Source organism: Sinocyclocheilus grahami, unplaced genomic scaffold (genome assembly GCF_001515645.1).
Source record: "Sinocyclocheilus grahami isolate Dianchi unplaced genomic scaffold, SAMN03320097.WGS_v1.1 scaffold696.1, whole genome shotgun sequence".
Lineage (NCBI taxonomy): Eukaryota > Metazoa > Chordata > Actinopteri > Cypriniformes > Cyprinidae > Sinocyclocheilus > Sinocyclocheilus grahami.
Genome location: NW_015505875.1, coordinates 181090 through 195519, shown reverse-complemented (window position 1 = coordinate 195519; position 14430 = coordinate 181090). Strand labels below are relative to the sequence as shown.

At 37.2% G+C, this 14430-nt stretch overlaps 2 protein-coding genes across 3 annotated transcripts in view; both read right to left on the bottom strand.

Moving 5' to 3' along the window:
* LOC107559724 (desmoglein-3-like) overlaps positions 1 to 1750 on the bottom strand; it is a 28241-nt gene extending 26491 nt beyond the window's left edge. The window contains exon 1 of the mRNA XM_016243644.1: positions 1745 to 1750. Coding sequence (XP_016099130.1) covers positions 1745 to 1750 — 6 coding nt within the window. The remainder of the gene's footprint in view (positions 1 to 1744) is intronic.
* A 7527-nt stretch (positions 1751 to 9277) lies between these two features.
* The window catches only part of LOC107559740 (delta-aminolevulinic acid dehydratase-like), a 20698-nt gene continuing 15545 nt past the window's right edge, over positions 9278 to 14430 (bottom strand). The window contains exons 11-12 of one of the 2 annotated variants that reach the window (XM_016243669.1): positions 9745 to 9874; positions 9278 to 9537 (exon numbers count right to left, since the gene is read on the bottom strand). In XM_016243669.1, coding sequence (XP_016099155.1) covers positions 9479 to 9537; positions 9745 to 9874 — 189 coding nt within the window. In that variant the 3' untranslated portion in view covers positions 9278 to 9478. The remainder of the gene's footprint in view (positions 9538 to 9744; positions 9875 to 14430) is intronic. The other variant, XM_016243668.1, reaches the window with a different exon arrangement.

The following is a 14430-nucleotide window of genomic DNA, read 5'->3' as shown; positions in this document are numbered from 1 at the left end:
GACCTCCTGGGTTGAAAGCCCTGTAAGACCCATGAGTACCCGTGCAGTGCTGAGTCTCCGCGAAAAGAAAGACCGCGAACTGAAATTGAGATTCAAGCAGCCAATCAGGGCTGTCTCTACATATTTGACACATCTTTCCACCAATCAAAAGTAGTGAGCAGGCAGTCTCCGTTCCCGCTCTCATGCTATGCAATGCAAATATATTTCTGATGAAATACACTATAACAGTGAGAATCAGCCATTTGTGTGTTTATGTGTGTTGTGTTTCATTTACATAATCAATATAATATCATAATTTCATCAGCTGGATAATTTTATTATAATGATTTAATATCAGAAAATTGACTTACAAAACTTTTATTTCTTTTATTTCAAGGCTACTCAAATATAGTGGTAGCCTAAGTTATTTATCTACCATAAATAATTAAGGTATCATTCAAATCTTTAAACAACAACTTTTACAAAAAAATTGGCTTAGCAGAGGCTGTCTCTTGATATTGTACCTTAACCTTTTTAAAGAAACGGTACATATATGTACCTTTTAATGCTTGGGAACACATATGTACCTTTTTGACCCTCAAAAAGGTACATACATGTACCTTGAGGTCCAATAATAAGCCCTATGGGGTACATTAGTGTAGATTGTACCTTGGGGGACAGAAATGGACTCCTACCCCTATTTCTGACAGTGTAAGCTACTTGACTTCATAAAAAAAAAAAGATCTCTCTTTATTTATTCCATCTCTTTCTTGTACTTATTTGAACAATGTCTAGAAACTTGGTATTACAAGCACTTCCTATATCTGTTTGCGTCTTTAAGAAGAATCGCTAAATGTATCCCCCAATTGCAAAGGATTTTTGGAAAGAAATATCTTGGCTTGTTTTCTCAGCTTACAACAAACTTTTTTGTTTTGAGGTAATTAATGCACTAATTTTAATTTGGGAATCAGGATCAAAGGAGCTGGATGATATCTTAAAACTGTTAACTCTTTTTGGGCTATTTCATCTTCACAAATGTAAAGTTACTGATTGTATGCCCAATTTTAGGATTTTTTGTATTGATTTGAAATTATTTTCTGAATCTCTCTGCTCATCACTTAATAAGAAAGCTGCTAAAACTACTGTATTGATGGAAAAAATATTGACTTTGATGTAAGGGTTACCTCCTGTGTATTCTTTGAAGTTGACATTTTATGTGTAATATTCCATTTAAGTTATTTTTTATTTACATTTATTTATTTAAAAAATATATATGTTTAACTTTTTATTTATTTGTTTTTGTTCTGTTTATATTTCATTTTTATTATTCTTTATGTATTTATTGTTTTGTATTCTGGGTATTTTATTGCTATGACTGTATCCCCTGTGAATGTTATATCTTCAATAAAAAAAAAGAACTAATCAATTCTCTTTCCGGCTCAGACTGCATTGGTTAAAGCGTATGGGGCTGTCCAGAGCCATAGAAAGAGAGAGTTGCGTCAACGGAGTCCAAAACGCTCGATCGTCACGTGATTCACGTAGACCTCAAATAGTTCCAGGAAGTTCATAGCGGGCAATTGAAATACATTGCGTTGGAGAGACAGAACTGTGATTTTTGGTAATTAGTAGACAATAAAATAATTTATTTACATTATTTATAAAATAAAAATAATGTATACATGCATACGTAGTATACATATCAGTGTTGTTTTTAAAAGATAAAATCCGCTAATATTTGAGGATTAATGTGGTCAGCTATCCTTACCTGCATTGTTAACATATTTTAGGCTGAAGTTACCATGGTAAAAGTCCGTGTTTGCTATATAAACGACATCGTGGTCTTCTACCAAGGTAATTTCAGCCTCTCTATATAAATAGAATTATATATGTATGTAGATGTGTTCTTACAACTTGCATATTAGTCAAGTTCAATCACATCTTAATGTTCATTGTCGTTTTACTACTCTCATGGTAAATGTTAAGTTTGTTGTCTTAGAAAATTCATTCCAAATAAATGAAGATATTTTAAGTGAAAACTAATCTTGTTTAATGTTTTTGATTCTTGTGCACCCCTCAATTATGAATATATAACATATTTGTAGTATATTCCAATTTAAAACAACTTAAAACATTTTTACACATTTAATCATATATTTTATGTATGTTGACTTTTGTTATGCACTTATTTACAGCAATCGATTTATAAATTTATTATAAACTATAAAGCATGTTGTCCTTGAACAGTCTCCACCATAGTTTGCTGCGCTGCATGGGAGTGCTCCAGTCATTCACAGAAAGTAGTGTGAATGTAAGGTTTCCCTACTGATATAGAGAGGAGAAAAAAATTATGCATTAAGTTTTGTTCAATTCACATTTATTTGTATAGCACTTTTTAATATACACATTGTTTCAAAGCAGCTTTACAGAAAATTAATGTTTCTACATTACAAATAAGAGTTATGTTAATAGGTGTAACTGTGCCAAAGTAATGTTCATATGGCAGAAATGTTCTAAAATAGGCTATACAAATCATGCAGTTAAGTAACGTCATGTATTCAGAAACAATGAAAATCAACAACTTAAAGCAATGGCTACATGATGTTATCATGTTGATTACAATGCAAGGAAAATGTAGCAGTTTTGTATGTTTATTCAGAGTCCGCTTCATCTGAAGTCCTCTCAAGGGTTGGGTAATCTCTTCACAGGTATTGGTCATCTGAAGTCTTCGTAAGAGGCTGAATATAGTCAGCAGGAGCAATCTATAGATTACACCAACAAAATGTGATGTAATCATAGGGAACTGGCACTTTTTCACAAAAACACAAAGAGCAGGGAAAGACTTGCCAAAACCAGTGAAGAGGCTCATTGTGAGGGTGATGTCTCTTTACAGGGAGTCTTCAGGTGGTTCTCATTCTGAAAGCAAGATAGCGAAGGAAAAACACAGGAGAAATGGTTAAGTGATGCTCCATCACATTGCAGTCCTGTGGCATCTGCTCCTTCCAACACAGTGCTTCTTTAGTAGCTAAGACGTTTAAGTATAAAATACAGTAATAATGTACAGGTTTACTGTGATATATATATATATATAATATAGTGGTATATAATAAATTTTTGGGGAAATTTAGCCTAGCATGATTCTGAAATGAAAACTGCTCGTCTATTTCAAACTTTTCATTCTTACTTTGGTCCATCTGCAACCTTTTCAATATATCCAAGTCTATTAAATAACTCCCCACCACCAAAATCACTTTTAAAAGCCTTAATTACACAACGATGGATGAAACTGCATGAAGAGAATGAATAACATCCCGTAAATCTACTAATTAAGTGAGGAATAATCTAATAATAATCTGTTTTAATGCACATGGCAATTTGATTAGCTGTGCTGATAATATACTATTTTGTTCTATAAATGTCATACCTTTTAAAAGTTCATCACAGCGGTCTCTTCTGCTGCATCTCTACGGCGCTGATAGTATGAGCGCTAACTTCCGGGAACTACTGAGCGGCTCCACGACCCGCCATTGCTGTAAAAAACTGGTCTATTGGAGTGAATGGAGTTGTCGCAACTCTCTCTCTCTATGGCTCTGGGGCTGAACGAGTGACTCGAAAAACCCGAAGACTCGAGAGATGAACTAATCAATTCTCTTTCCGGCTCAGACTGCATTAAGTTTATGGGGCTGTCACGTGACAAATTAAAACACAACAGGCATATGCAATACACACAAATGGTAACTGTTGGGAAAACCTATGACATGGTGATTGTAGCTCCACCCACTGTTGACAGCTGCATCCTATTCTGGCTCCTATTAGGGGCCTCTGACATCCCATTGTGATGCTCCCCCTACGAATAAGCAGTAACCTAAGAGTTTCTTACAGTAACAGTATAGGCCTACAAATCAAATCCACACTAAAACCATTTTCAGATCGTCATCCATACGTAGCTTATTAATGGCCTATAGGTCGGGGGGGGGGGCGACTCTGGGAAACAGTTCTCACCTGGAAGCTTATCCACTTTATTACACCGCTGTATTCAATTTTATTTATATAGCGCCGATTCATAACAAAGTTATCTCATTGCACTTTTCCTATAGAGCATGTCTAGACCGTACTATTTGTAATGTTTACAGAGACCCAACAATTCCCACCATGAGCAAGTACTTTGCATTAATATGTTTTTTATGACCCGGAACCATGTTTGATCAAAGCACGTTTATTTTCATATTTATTTATGTACTTTATTTTTATGTTGACGGTTTTGTTCATTTGTGTAGCTCTTATAACCTTTTGTGATGGTCCGTATGCCCCGTTTTTTTTCATACAAGTAATTGTTAATTTGCACCTTGGAATAATAATAATAAAAAAAAAACACTACGCGCCAATCAGTGTGCAGGTCAGATGCACACTCTCAGTGCGCGAGCGGTCCTACTCGAGAAAATTGCGTCGGACCGTTGGAGTCGTCGTCTTGAAGAGAGAGAAAGCAGCAAGTATTTTTCTGAGGTGAGTGTCATAGCTCCAACGGTCACATAAATATGCTATTAAAGTTGAGTTTCTTGTTAGGGGGAAATTTCCATTGGTATTTTCAAACGTACCGTGCTTTGAGTAATGTTAGCCGACTGTGTAGCCTGACCAACTGTGTTGGCTAGTTTAGTTAACGCGGGGGGGGTTTAAGTTAACGTTAGTGATATTTGTTGTTTAAGAAACACTGAAGTGTAAGTAAAGGTAACGGTGGTCGTTTGTTTCGTGACTATCTCTAAGTATAACGTTATAACGCTCTCTTTAATTTATTTTTTAATCGCCGATAGTGGTGACAGCCAACAGATAGTGATGGTCTAACGAGATGTCCCCTAGTGGCGGGCTTTATAGCTGCACCGTTAACATGGATTCTGTGTCTAGTAATAAATATAAAATATAAATGAGCAACATAAAAAAAATAACACATGTACACCTTAAAACTATCAAATAAAGGTACAGTTCTAAAATTAAGTTTAGACATAATGTTAACCATTTAATGCTCAAATTATGTATTTAATGTAACATGCAAGAGGCATGTTTTACATTACCTAGTGTAAGGTTATGTCAAAGACATCTATGCAAGTGTGACTGGAATGGAAGCAAACAACAATGCTGTAACGTTAGGTTAAAAGTAAGCTCTATTTATTTAGGCTACTTATCATTAGCCTTTTTATTAACGTTGGCCTATATCTTGTAATTAATATTTGTGATTATTATTAATGCATGATATTCTTGAAGGGGTCATCCCACAGGTTCTGAAATTAGTCTTGCTAAAGCTTACCCGTGAAAGACTAGTAACACTGCAACAGTTTAATGACCAGTCCAGCACCAAACAATTCCCCTTTGGACAAAACAATATTACTCACAGGCCTGTTTTGCTGAAATCCATTCCTTAGGGAAAGTATTGGGTTAGGATATGTAAGTTTTCATTTGTATTAAAGTTGTTTCCATGCTATATTGATTATTAAAAATGAATTCATATTTGCAAGTCACATAACCGTTTTACAAATGAATAATAATAATTACAAATGAATTATGGGGGATACCAGTATTTGTTTTGTCAAGGATACACTTTCTAACTAAGCAGGGCCCATTTGGTATTTTATTCCATGGCACTAAAACATTTTATGCGGAAGAGCGCTCTGTATTTTTATATGATGCATTAAGAAAATTCTAAAAAGTGTGTTTTTACATCTACAAGTCAATTTCTTCAACAACATACTGCAAGTATGCATGTACCCAACATGTAGATGGTCAAAAAGTGTATACAACAACATAAACTTGCTGCAAAGGTTCTGCAATGTGACTGACTCTGTTAGCATGAAGGTAAATGTTTCATTAAAACTACAATGTCTTTCCCCACTTTTTTTCACAGGATTCCCTGCTTGAATCACTGAGAAATAAGTTTAAGAAGGAAAGGCAGCCACTTGTGGCCAACAATGAAATCCAGCGAATGAAAGAGCGATGGGCAGGAAGGAAGCGGCCTCTTCAGACAGCTGCAGCTAATCCAAGCACCTTGGTAAAAAAACACACAATCAGAACACACAAACACATGAAAATGAGTGCTGTACCTGCCGGCGACGAGGAGATTGTGAAGCCCCGCCCCTCTAGTCACACAGGGTTTCCTTGTGTCTTACAGTAGATTTACTTCAAAGTTCGTCTTGAGAGAGAGTTGTTGTCATGTAGGTCTAACAGCTGCACAAACAGTGTTTTCAACCACACAGTATCTTTATTTGTTACAAATATTCAGATTATCACAGAAGTACTGAGATAAAAGTATATAGTTTAGATATAAACACTAATGTCTAAGTTATCGATCAAAATAGAGCAAATCAGCATTGCTGACTGGTACAGGCCATAATTTCACTGACAACTAGGACTATACTTGATATTATAAAACGGACGAACTTCTTCTGCTCTCCCGGACAAATAAGGATTTTTCACACTCTGCTGCTCTGTGTTTCACGGAAACCTGGATGAATGATGCCATTCCGGACAGTGCGCTACAACTGCCCGGCTTTCAGCTGTTTAGAGCAGATCGCGACGCAGAATCAATGGGGAAATCGCGCGGCGGCAGCACATGAATTACATCAACGAAAGGTGGTGTACAGATGTTACAGCATTAAAGAAGATGTGCTGTTCCGATCTAGAAGCACTTTTCATTATCTGTAAGCCGTTCTATTTGCCGCGGGAGTTTCACTCGTTCATTCTCGTGAGTGTTAACATTCCTCCGCAAGTGCACGTAAGCTCAGCTTTACAGGAACTTGCTGATCAGATCACAGAGACAGAGCAACAACACCCGGACTCTGTTTTAATCATTCTCGGGGACTTTAATAAAGCAAATCTTTCCCGTGAACTGCCAAAATACAGACAGCATGTTACATGTCCCACCAGAGACAGTAATATACTGGACCATTGTTACTCCTCAATAAAGGATGCATATCGCTCGGTCCCCAGTGTAGCTGTAGGACTCTGACCACTGCCTGGTTCATCTTATACCGACTTACAGGCATAAACTTAAATCTGCTAAGCCTGTAGTAAAGTCTGTAAAGAGATAGACCAACGAAACAGAGCGGGCATTACAAGCCTGTTTCGACTGCACTGATTGGAGTGTTTTTGAAGCTGCCACCAACGATCTGGACGAGCTCACGGAATCTGTAACATCATATATCAGTTTCTGTGAAGACATGTGCATTCCTACAAGGACTCATTTAACGTTCAACAATGATAAGCCATGGTTTACAGCAAATCTTCGTCAGGCCAAAGAGGACGCCTACAAAAGGGGGGACAGAGTCTTGTACAATCAGGTCAGAAACACACTGAATAAGGAGATTAGTTGAAGGATGCAGCCGAACTTCCTGTCACTGTAAAAAGGGTGTACAACTCAATCTGTGAGTAGACTTGAGGAGTCAATATTCTCTCTTTCTCTTTTTCTTTCAGTTTTAGTTCCAGTTTCTATATTGTTTTTGAAATCCTGAAGGACTTACAAAAGACTTCAAAGCATAACAGTTTGCAAGTGGTTGTATTAAAAGCAATTGTGCAATTTCACTCACTCATTAATCTAATGTAAAAAAACAGAAAAAAACCCCCCAGGACTCTTGTCTTCAAAAATTGTGTATAAAAGGGGAGTATATTGTGTTGTATATGCATATTCCTTGACTTGTCAGCACTGGTTTTTATTTGCTGCTGAAAGAAATAAATTAAAAGGTTTTGAAAGTGTAATGTATTTTGTTTCTCAGTAAGCATTTAATACAGGATTTTGAATCTTTAAAGCCACAATTTGGTAAGAAATTATTAATTATCATTCACCTTTTAAGTAAAAGTGTCATTTAGAAGCATATTGACTCATCTATAGTAGTATCTGGCATGATAATTGGCCCTACTAGCTCAAAAAAAAAAAATATATATATATATATGGCACCTCTAATTTGACAAAATGCTATAAAGCTGCTTTATGAATAGGTGCCATATAGCACCAAAAGAGGTTCCCCTATGATTACGAGCCAAAGAACCACTGCTGGTGCTATATGGCACCTCTTATGGTTCTACATAGCACCATTTGACAAAGTGCTATATGGCACCTCTTATGGTTCTACATAGCACCATTCGACAAAGTGCTATATGGCACCTCTTATGGTTCTACATAGCACCATTCGACAAAGTGCTATATGGCACCTCTTATGGTTCTACATAGCACCATTCGACAAAGTGCTATATGGCACCTCTTATGGTTCTACATAGCACCATTCGACAAAGTGCTATATGGCACCTCTTATGGTTCTACATAGCACCATTCGACAAAGTGCTATATGGCACCTCTTATGGTTCTACATAGCACCATTCGACAAAGTGCTATATGGCACCTCTTATGGTTCTACATAGCACCATTCGACAAAGTGCTATATGGCACCTCTTATGGTTCTACATAGCACCATTCGACAAAGTGCTATATGGCACCTCTTATGGTTCTACATAGCACCATTCGACAAAGTGCTATATGGCACCTCTTATGGTTCTACATAGCACCATTCGACAAAGTGCTATATGGCACCTCTTATGGTTCTACATAGCACCATTCGACAAAGGTGCTATATGGCACCTCTTATGGTTCTACATAGCACCATTCGACAAAGGTGCTATATGGCACCTCTTATGGTTCTACATAGCACCATTCGACAAAGGTGCTATATAGCACCTGTAAAAATAGGTGCTAAATAACACTAAAAGTGGTTCCCCTATGATTACGAGCCAAAGAACCGCTTTTAGTGCTATATAGCACCATTTTTTTTTTAGAGTGTATGCTTTTTGAAACTCTGTTGGGAATTAAAACACTTAAGCTAAATCCATATTTCCAATATTTTTCATATACTGACAGCAATGATGAATTACTTGTAAACTCTATGAAGGGGATGGGCATTTCTGATAACCTGGTCAGTAAATAAAGCAATACAAAACTGAGTGGTCAATAAGAGACATGGAAACAATGTTTATTAAACTATAATAAACAAATGATGTTTACCTCTTGCATTATTCATATCTTTTTAGTTATAAACATTTAGAAGATGCACTACATGAAACGATGTAAAACTTAAAATGGAAATACCAACAGGACTTCCTATGTTAATGTGATTATTAGTACATTGATTTGAAAACTAAACAGCTGTAATTACAAACCTGAGGTCTATTTCCAGTGTTATAGAAGCACATTAAAATGACAACAAATCTGTGATGTAATCACATTATTTAGGAAAGAAATTACCGATTTAACATCTGTACAAAAAAAAAAAAAAATACTAAAGCTTGCCAAAATTAGAGAAAAGTATAAAAACCAAAGCTTATTTAATGTTTATAACTAGATACATAAATCAAATTTTAAAAAGTTGTTGATTTGTGTAGTAATATTTGCTTATCAGATTTACTACTTCCTAATTTTCAATCTCAGGGTGAGACAGTAGAAGTTCATTCATATAGGAGAACCAACATACTACTCTGTTAACCATGTGAGTAATTGTGGAGTGTAGTAGGTGATAATGATGTCAGCTCCTGAAAGAAAGAAAATAGTGTGAAAATACTGAGTATTTAGTATTACCTGTAAACCATCCATTTTTGAGGCATTAAAAAAGATATTAAAAAGTAAACGACACCAAGGTCCTGCCCAAAAAGCACTGCAATTGTTATATTTATGCAATTTAGGAGAACCTGGCCTCAACAGATTCAAAAAATTTACTTAATCCCTGTCACCCTTCTCACCTGCTCGACGGAAAGCAGTCATAGCCTCCATAACTGCAGTGCGCAGGTCAAAAGCTCCAGCTTCAGCTCCATGCCACAACATGGCATACTCGCCTGATACATTATACACTGCCAACGGATGAGTAGGGTGCTGATGGGAGACAGAACACAAGGGTATTAAGACAAGCAAAAAACATTAGACCCAATTTATAAATTACATTTAGTTTTTGCCACAAACTGTCTGGAGTGCTTTGAGACACTTTGCTTTTAGAGGGCCACTGTCCAGATGAGTTCAGTTCCAACAAATGTTAAAGCAAACTTAAAGCAACAGTGCACCCAAAAATGCTGAAAATGTACTCCCCTCAGTCCATTAAAGATTTAGATAAGTTTGTTTCTTCATCAGAAAAGACTTTGAGAAAGGGGAATCCAAATAGATGGTAAAAACATCACAATAATCCATAAGAAATGTCACGACTCCTTAATGTCTTGTAAAGTGAAAAGCTGCATGCTTGTGACAAACAAATTAATCATTAAGGTGTATTAACTGTAAACTGTCACTTCTGGCCAAAATACCAGGCCATAATCTGTAATAACACTTCCTCAAGTAAAAATGACATCCCCTTTTTGCCTTTCACATCAAAATGCACATATTTGTTTAGAACTGCATTTCCTTATAAAGTGTGCTTGATCTGTGCACATTTCTATCCTGATTCAGATGAGATGACTTGCAGATAGCAATATTATGGATAATATCAGCTGTTTGGATTGTGTCCGCCATTCTGACAGCACTTATTCACTGTAGAGGATCCTATGGTGAGTAAGTGATATAATGCTAAATTTCTCAAAATCTATTATGATTAAGAAACAAACTCATCTACATATTGGATGGCCTGAAGGTGAGTAAATTTTCCACAAATATTTATTTTTGAGTGAACTACTCCTTTAAAGATCTTGTATATCTGAATAAATAAAACAGTAAACAGCCAACGGGCGTAACTTAGAATGGGAGATGGATCAGTTTGTGAAAGGGAAGAGAAAAGCCATATATGAAGTCGCACAGACCCAGGCAGGTGCTGGTTATTCAAAAGCTAAATATAGTAGGGTGACCATACATCCTCTTTTCAGAGGTGGGACCAAGTCATTGTTTTGCAAGTCACAAGTAAGTCTCGAGTCTTTGCATTCAAGTCTTGAGTCAAGTCCCGAGTCAAGACAGACAAGTCCCAAGTCAAGTCCCGAGTCAAGACAGACAAGTCCCAAGTCAAGTCCCGAGTCAAGACAGGCAAGTCCAAGTCGAGTTGCAAGTCCTCCGCTTTAAGATTCAAGTCTTAAACAAGTCATTAGTGCTTTTTGCCCAAATTAGTGTCTCAGTATTAATTACCAATTCATAGTAATTTATATCAGGAAGGCAGGTAGAATATGTTTGACATAGTTCAATTTCATGTGAGATGGATGCCCTTAGTAAGACTATTCAAGTTCAATTTAGGGATTGTGCCAAAATAGGATAAGCAGTAAACTATTTTATTAGTAACAGAATAGCAAAGACAACATAATTTCATAGAATGCAAGCATACTTTGCAAGTGAGAGGAAACATGCAATATGGATGCAGACAAACTCATGAAGACAACCATTCAAAAATGCTGTGCTACCATCCTTTATAACTAAGAGTAACAAAGACAAAATCATTTAATAGAAAACATTTTTGTATGTTAATGTTAAGTTTATAATATGCATAGTTGATCGCTAAATTTAGGGGCTGTGTGTGCTATTGGCCTACAGACTGATTTACAACACGTGAATTCATTCATTTATCCTGAAAGAAATTACACGAGTGCCTGCAAGAGGGAGAAAAATTGAGTAGCCTATATTTTATAGTTATATATACAATACCCATTTTGTGAAAGAAACACTTCTTCAAATTATATTTTAAATGATCATTAGGCCTATTGCCGCTTGCTCAGTTCAGACATTAGGCCTAATGTGCATTTTTCTTCTTCAAATTATAGCTGAATGGTTTGCAATGATTAATTTTAAATCTAGATTAAATCAAGGTTTATCTAATAATTCTGTTGCACCAAACTTCAAACCTTTAAAAATAAGCAGGTTTACATTTTTAACCTGTCATTTTGATCAGATTTAAATTATATTTAAGATGAACTTTAATCCTGTTGCACCATAACTTTAAAATCAGATTTAAATCTCAATTATGGATTAACTTTAAACTTAACCCTTAAATGCATACCTCGGATCTTTAGCGACCCGGGACATCATCCTCTACCCTCTCCCTCCTTCATTTTTTTAAGTTAGACATCAACTTTCTCTTGTGTAAGTATTTTTTCCTGCGCAACTATATTTACATATCTGATGACTCAATATGTGCAATGCATCTTTTTTCCTCAAGGTGGCACTGTTTGATACACAATAATAACGTGACGTTTCACTCAAAATTACCGCAGGCATAAAACAAACGAATATCATCAGCAAAAATTGAAGTGGTTTGAATGGCTTTACTGCAGAGCAATTACTATACTACACAATGAAATATAAATGTCACTGCCATTTGATGCTGGATATATTGAAATATGATGAAAAAAATATTGAATATGAAGTCATTGAAAACGATAGTTTTGAGAATATGGTTGAGATCGTGAATGTGAGGCAGATGCTGGGTGTACTGTGGAAGTGCGCTCTGACGATGACAGCTATGGTAAAATCATCTGCTCAAATTGAACCCTTTTAAGGTTCAAAAGGTAACGAAATATGCTTTATTTTATTCTTCTGTAATTGTTCTTAAAATATCAAGAGTTTTTTCTGCTATTGCAGCAGTTAAAGATCCATCCGTGCTGTATATATAGGTCCGTGTGCTAAAGACTAGTGAGGAATATTTAACAGCAGCGGTCACAGTGATGATGAGGCGAGCAGCAATGAAGTGATCGCGGCCGTGCATCTCGTTTCTCATGCCCGCTCCGTGTGTCTGCTGGGCGGCGATCAAACGGACAGGGCAGCGCTTTTCACGAGCGGAGATCGCTACTAGACGAATCATGTATTTTTTTTTTTTTATCTCGGTTCTTTTGTCGTAAATTATGTCTATTCTAATTATTACTCCATTAATTTATACTAGCCTATCCAGCGCTCCCTGAATGCAGTCTCTGGCTTATTGCCAGTCAAGCGCAAGCAGGCTGCAGGGACGCGTCTATATAACGACTTTGATCTGATCATAAAGTCTTTCCGAGTCACAGGGCTCAAGTCCAAGTCAAGTCTCGAGTCCTTGCTGTCAAAGTCTAAGTCAAGTCTCGAGTCTTCTTTAATTATGTCGAGTCGAGTGCAAGTCATCAAATTTGGGACTCGAGTCCACACCCCTGCCTCTTTTCCCCTGACATGCAGTAACCCCACACTGCAGAACACAAGATCCGGGTGCGTGGTTGGATCCACATCTAGGGGGTGGGGGCTAAAAAAAAATGCGTCCACCGGGATTTCAAAATCGCCCAAAATGTCCGGGATTCGGCTTTTGCTTTCTACAGTTGCCATTCATTGTGTGCGTTTTTGCATTAAAGCCCTGCGCTGTTATCTTAATCCCACTCCAGCTGAATTTCTGACCATTACTGTGTGCTCCTGCAAACATTATAATATTGCATATAATTTTCGCGCATTAGGGTATCAATATGCGGAGTATTTAAATCACTTTGGATCACGTGTTGAATGCAGTGTTGCCAAATCCGGGATTTTTTTCCACGGAAATGGGTTGATTTTAAACTGTTGCGGCAGGTTGATTTTCTCCCCTGGGTTAAAGGTTTGAAATATTGTATAAATTACATTTGACTGAAATGCTTGTATTGAAACATTTTGCATTCCACCTATGATAAAACTGTGGTAGATGTTAAAGGTCACATATTTTACACCTTTCTGGAGTTTTATTTTAAGTCTTGATGTCCTTAAGAATATATATTTGCGGTATAAGTACCAAAAACCATCTCACAATATATTTTTTACAGCTCCTCTCTCAGGAGCTCTGCTGAGAACAGGTCGATTTTGGCCTGTCTAATTGATATTCATGAGCCTCTCTTCTGATTGGCCTGTTGTTTTCTGAGTGACGCATGGCCAGGGCAACCACAGGTAGCTAGGGTCAGCTGACGTCACAGCGCTAGCTGGAGGCAGCAAAACAAAGGGGAAACTGTAGGCGGCCCATTCCAACCAGCGCAGATTCGGCTACATAAGGAGCTTAAAGGGGTCATATGATGCGATTTCAATTTTTCCTTTCTCTTTGGAATGTTACAAGCTCTTGGTGCATAAAGAAGATCTGTAAAGTTGCAAAGACTAAAGTCTCAAATCCAAAGAGATATTCTTTATAAAAGTTCAGAGTCAGCCACACCTACCTAAAACGGCTCGTTCTAACACGCCCCCACATCTAACACGCCGCCTAAATGTTCACGCAAAGAAAGAAGGCGTAACTTTTATTCTCACTGTAGTATTGTTGACGCTGCAGCCATGTTGTGAAGGCGCTGTGTACGCGTCGTTGTGAAAGCGAAACTACTTTGTTTGGTCTTCCAAAAGAGGACGAAATCTGCTTCGTCATGCCTAGATCTGATCTGTGCTGGTCGCTGAGGGAATACAACTTTCACCGTGAACAAAGCGGAGTCCAGCCCGGGCTCGTCACATGTGGTTGCCGCTCATTCGTCGCATCCGCCGGGCGCGCCATTCTCGACCCCGCC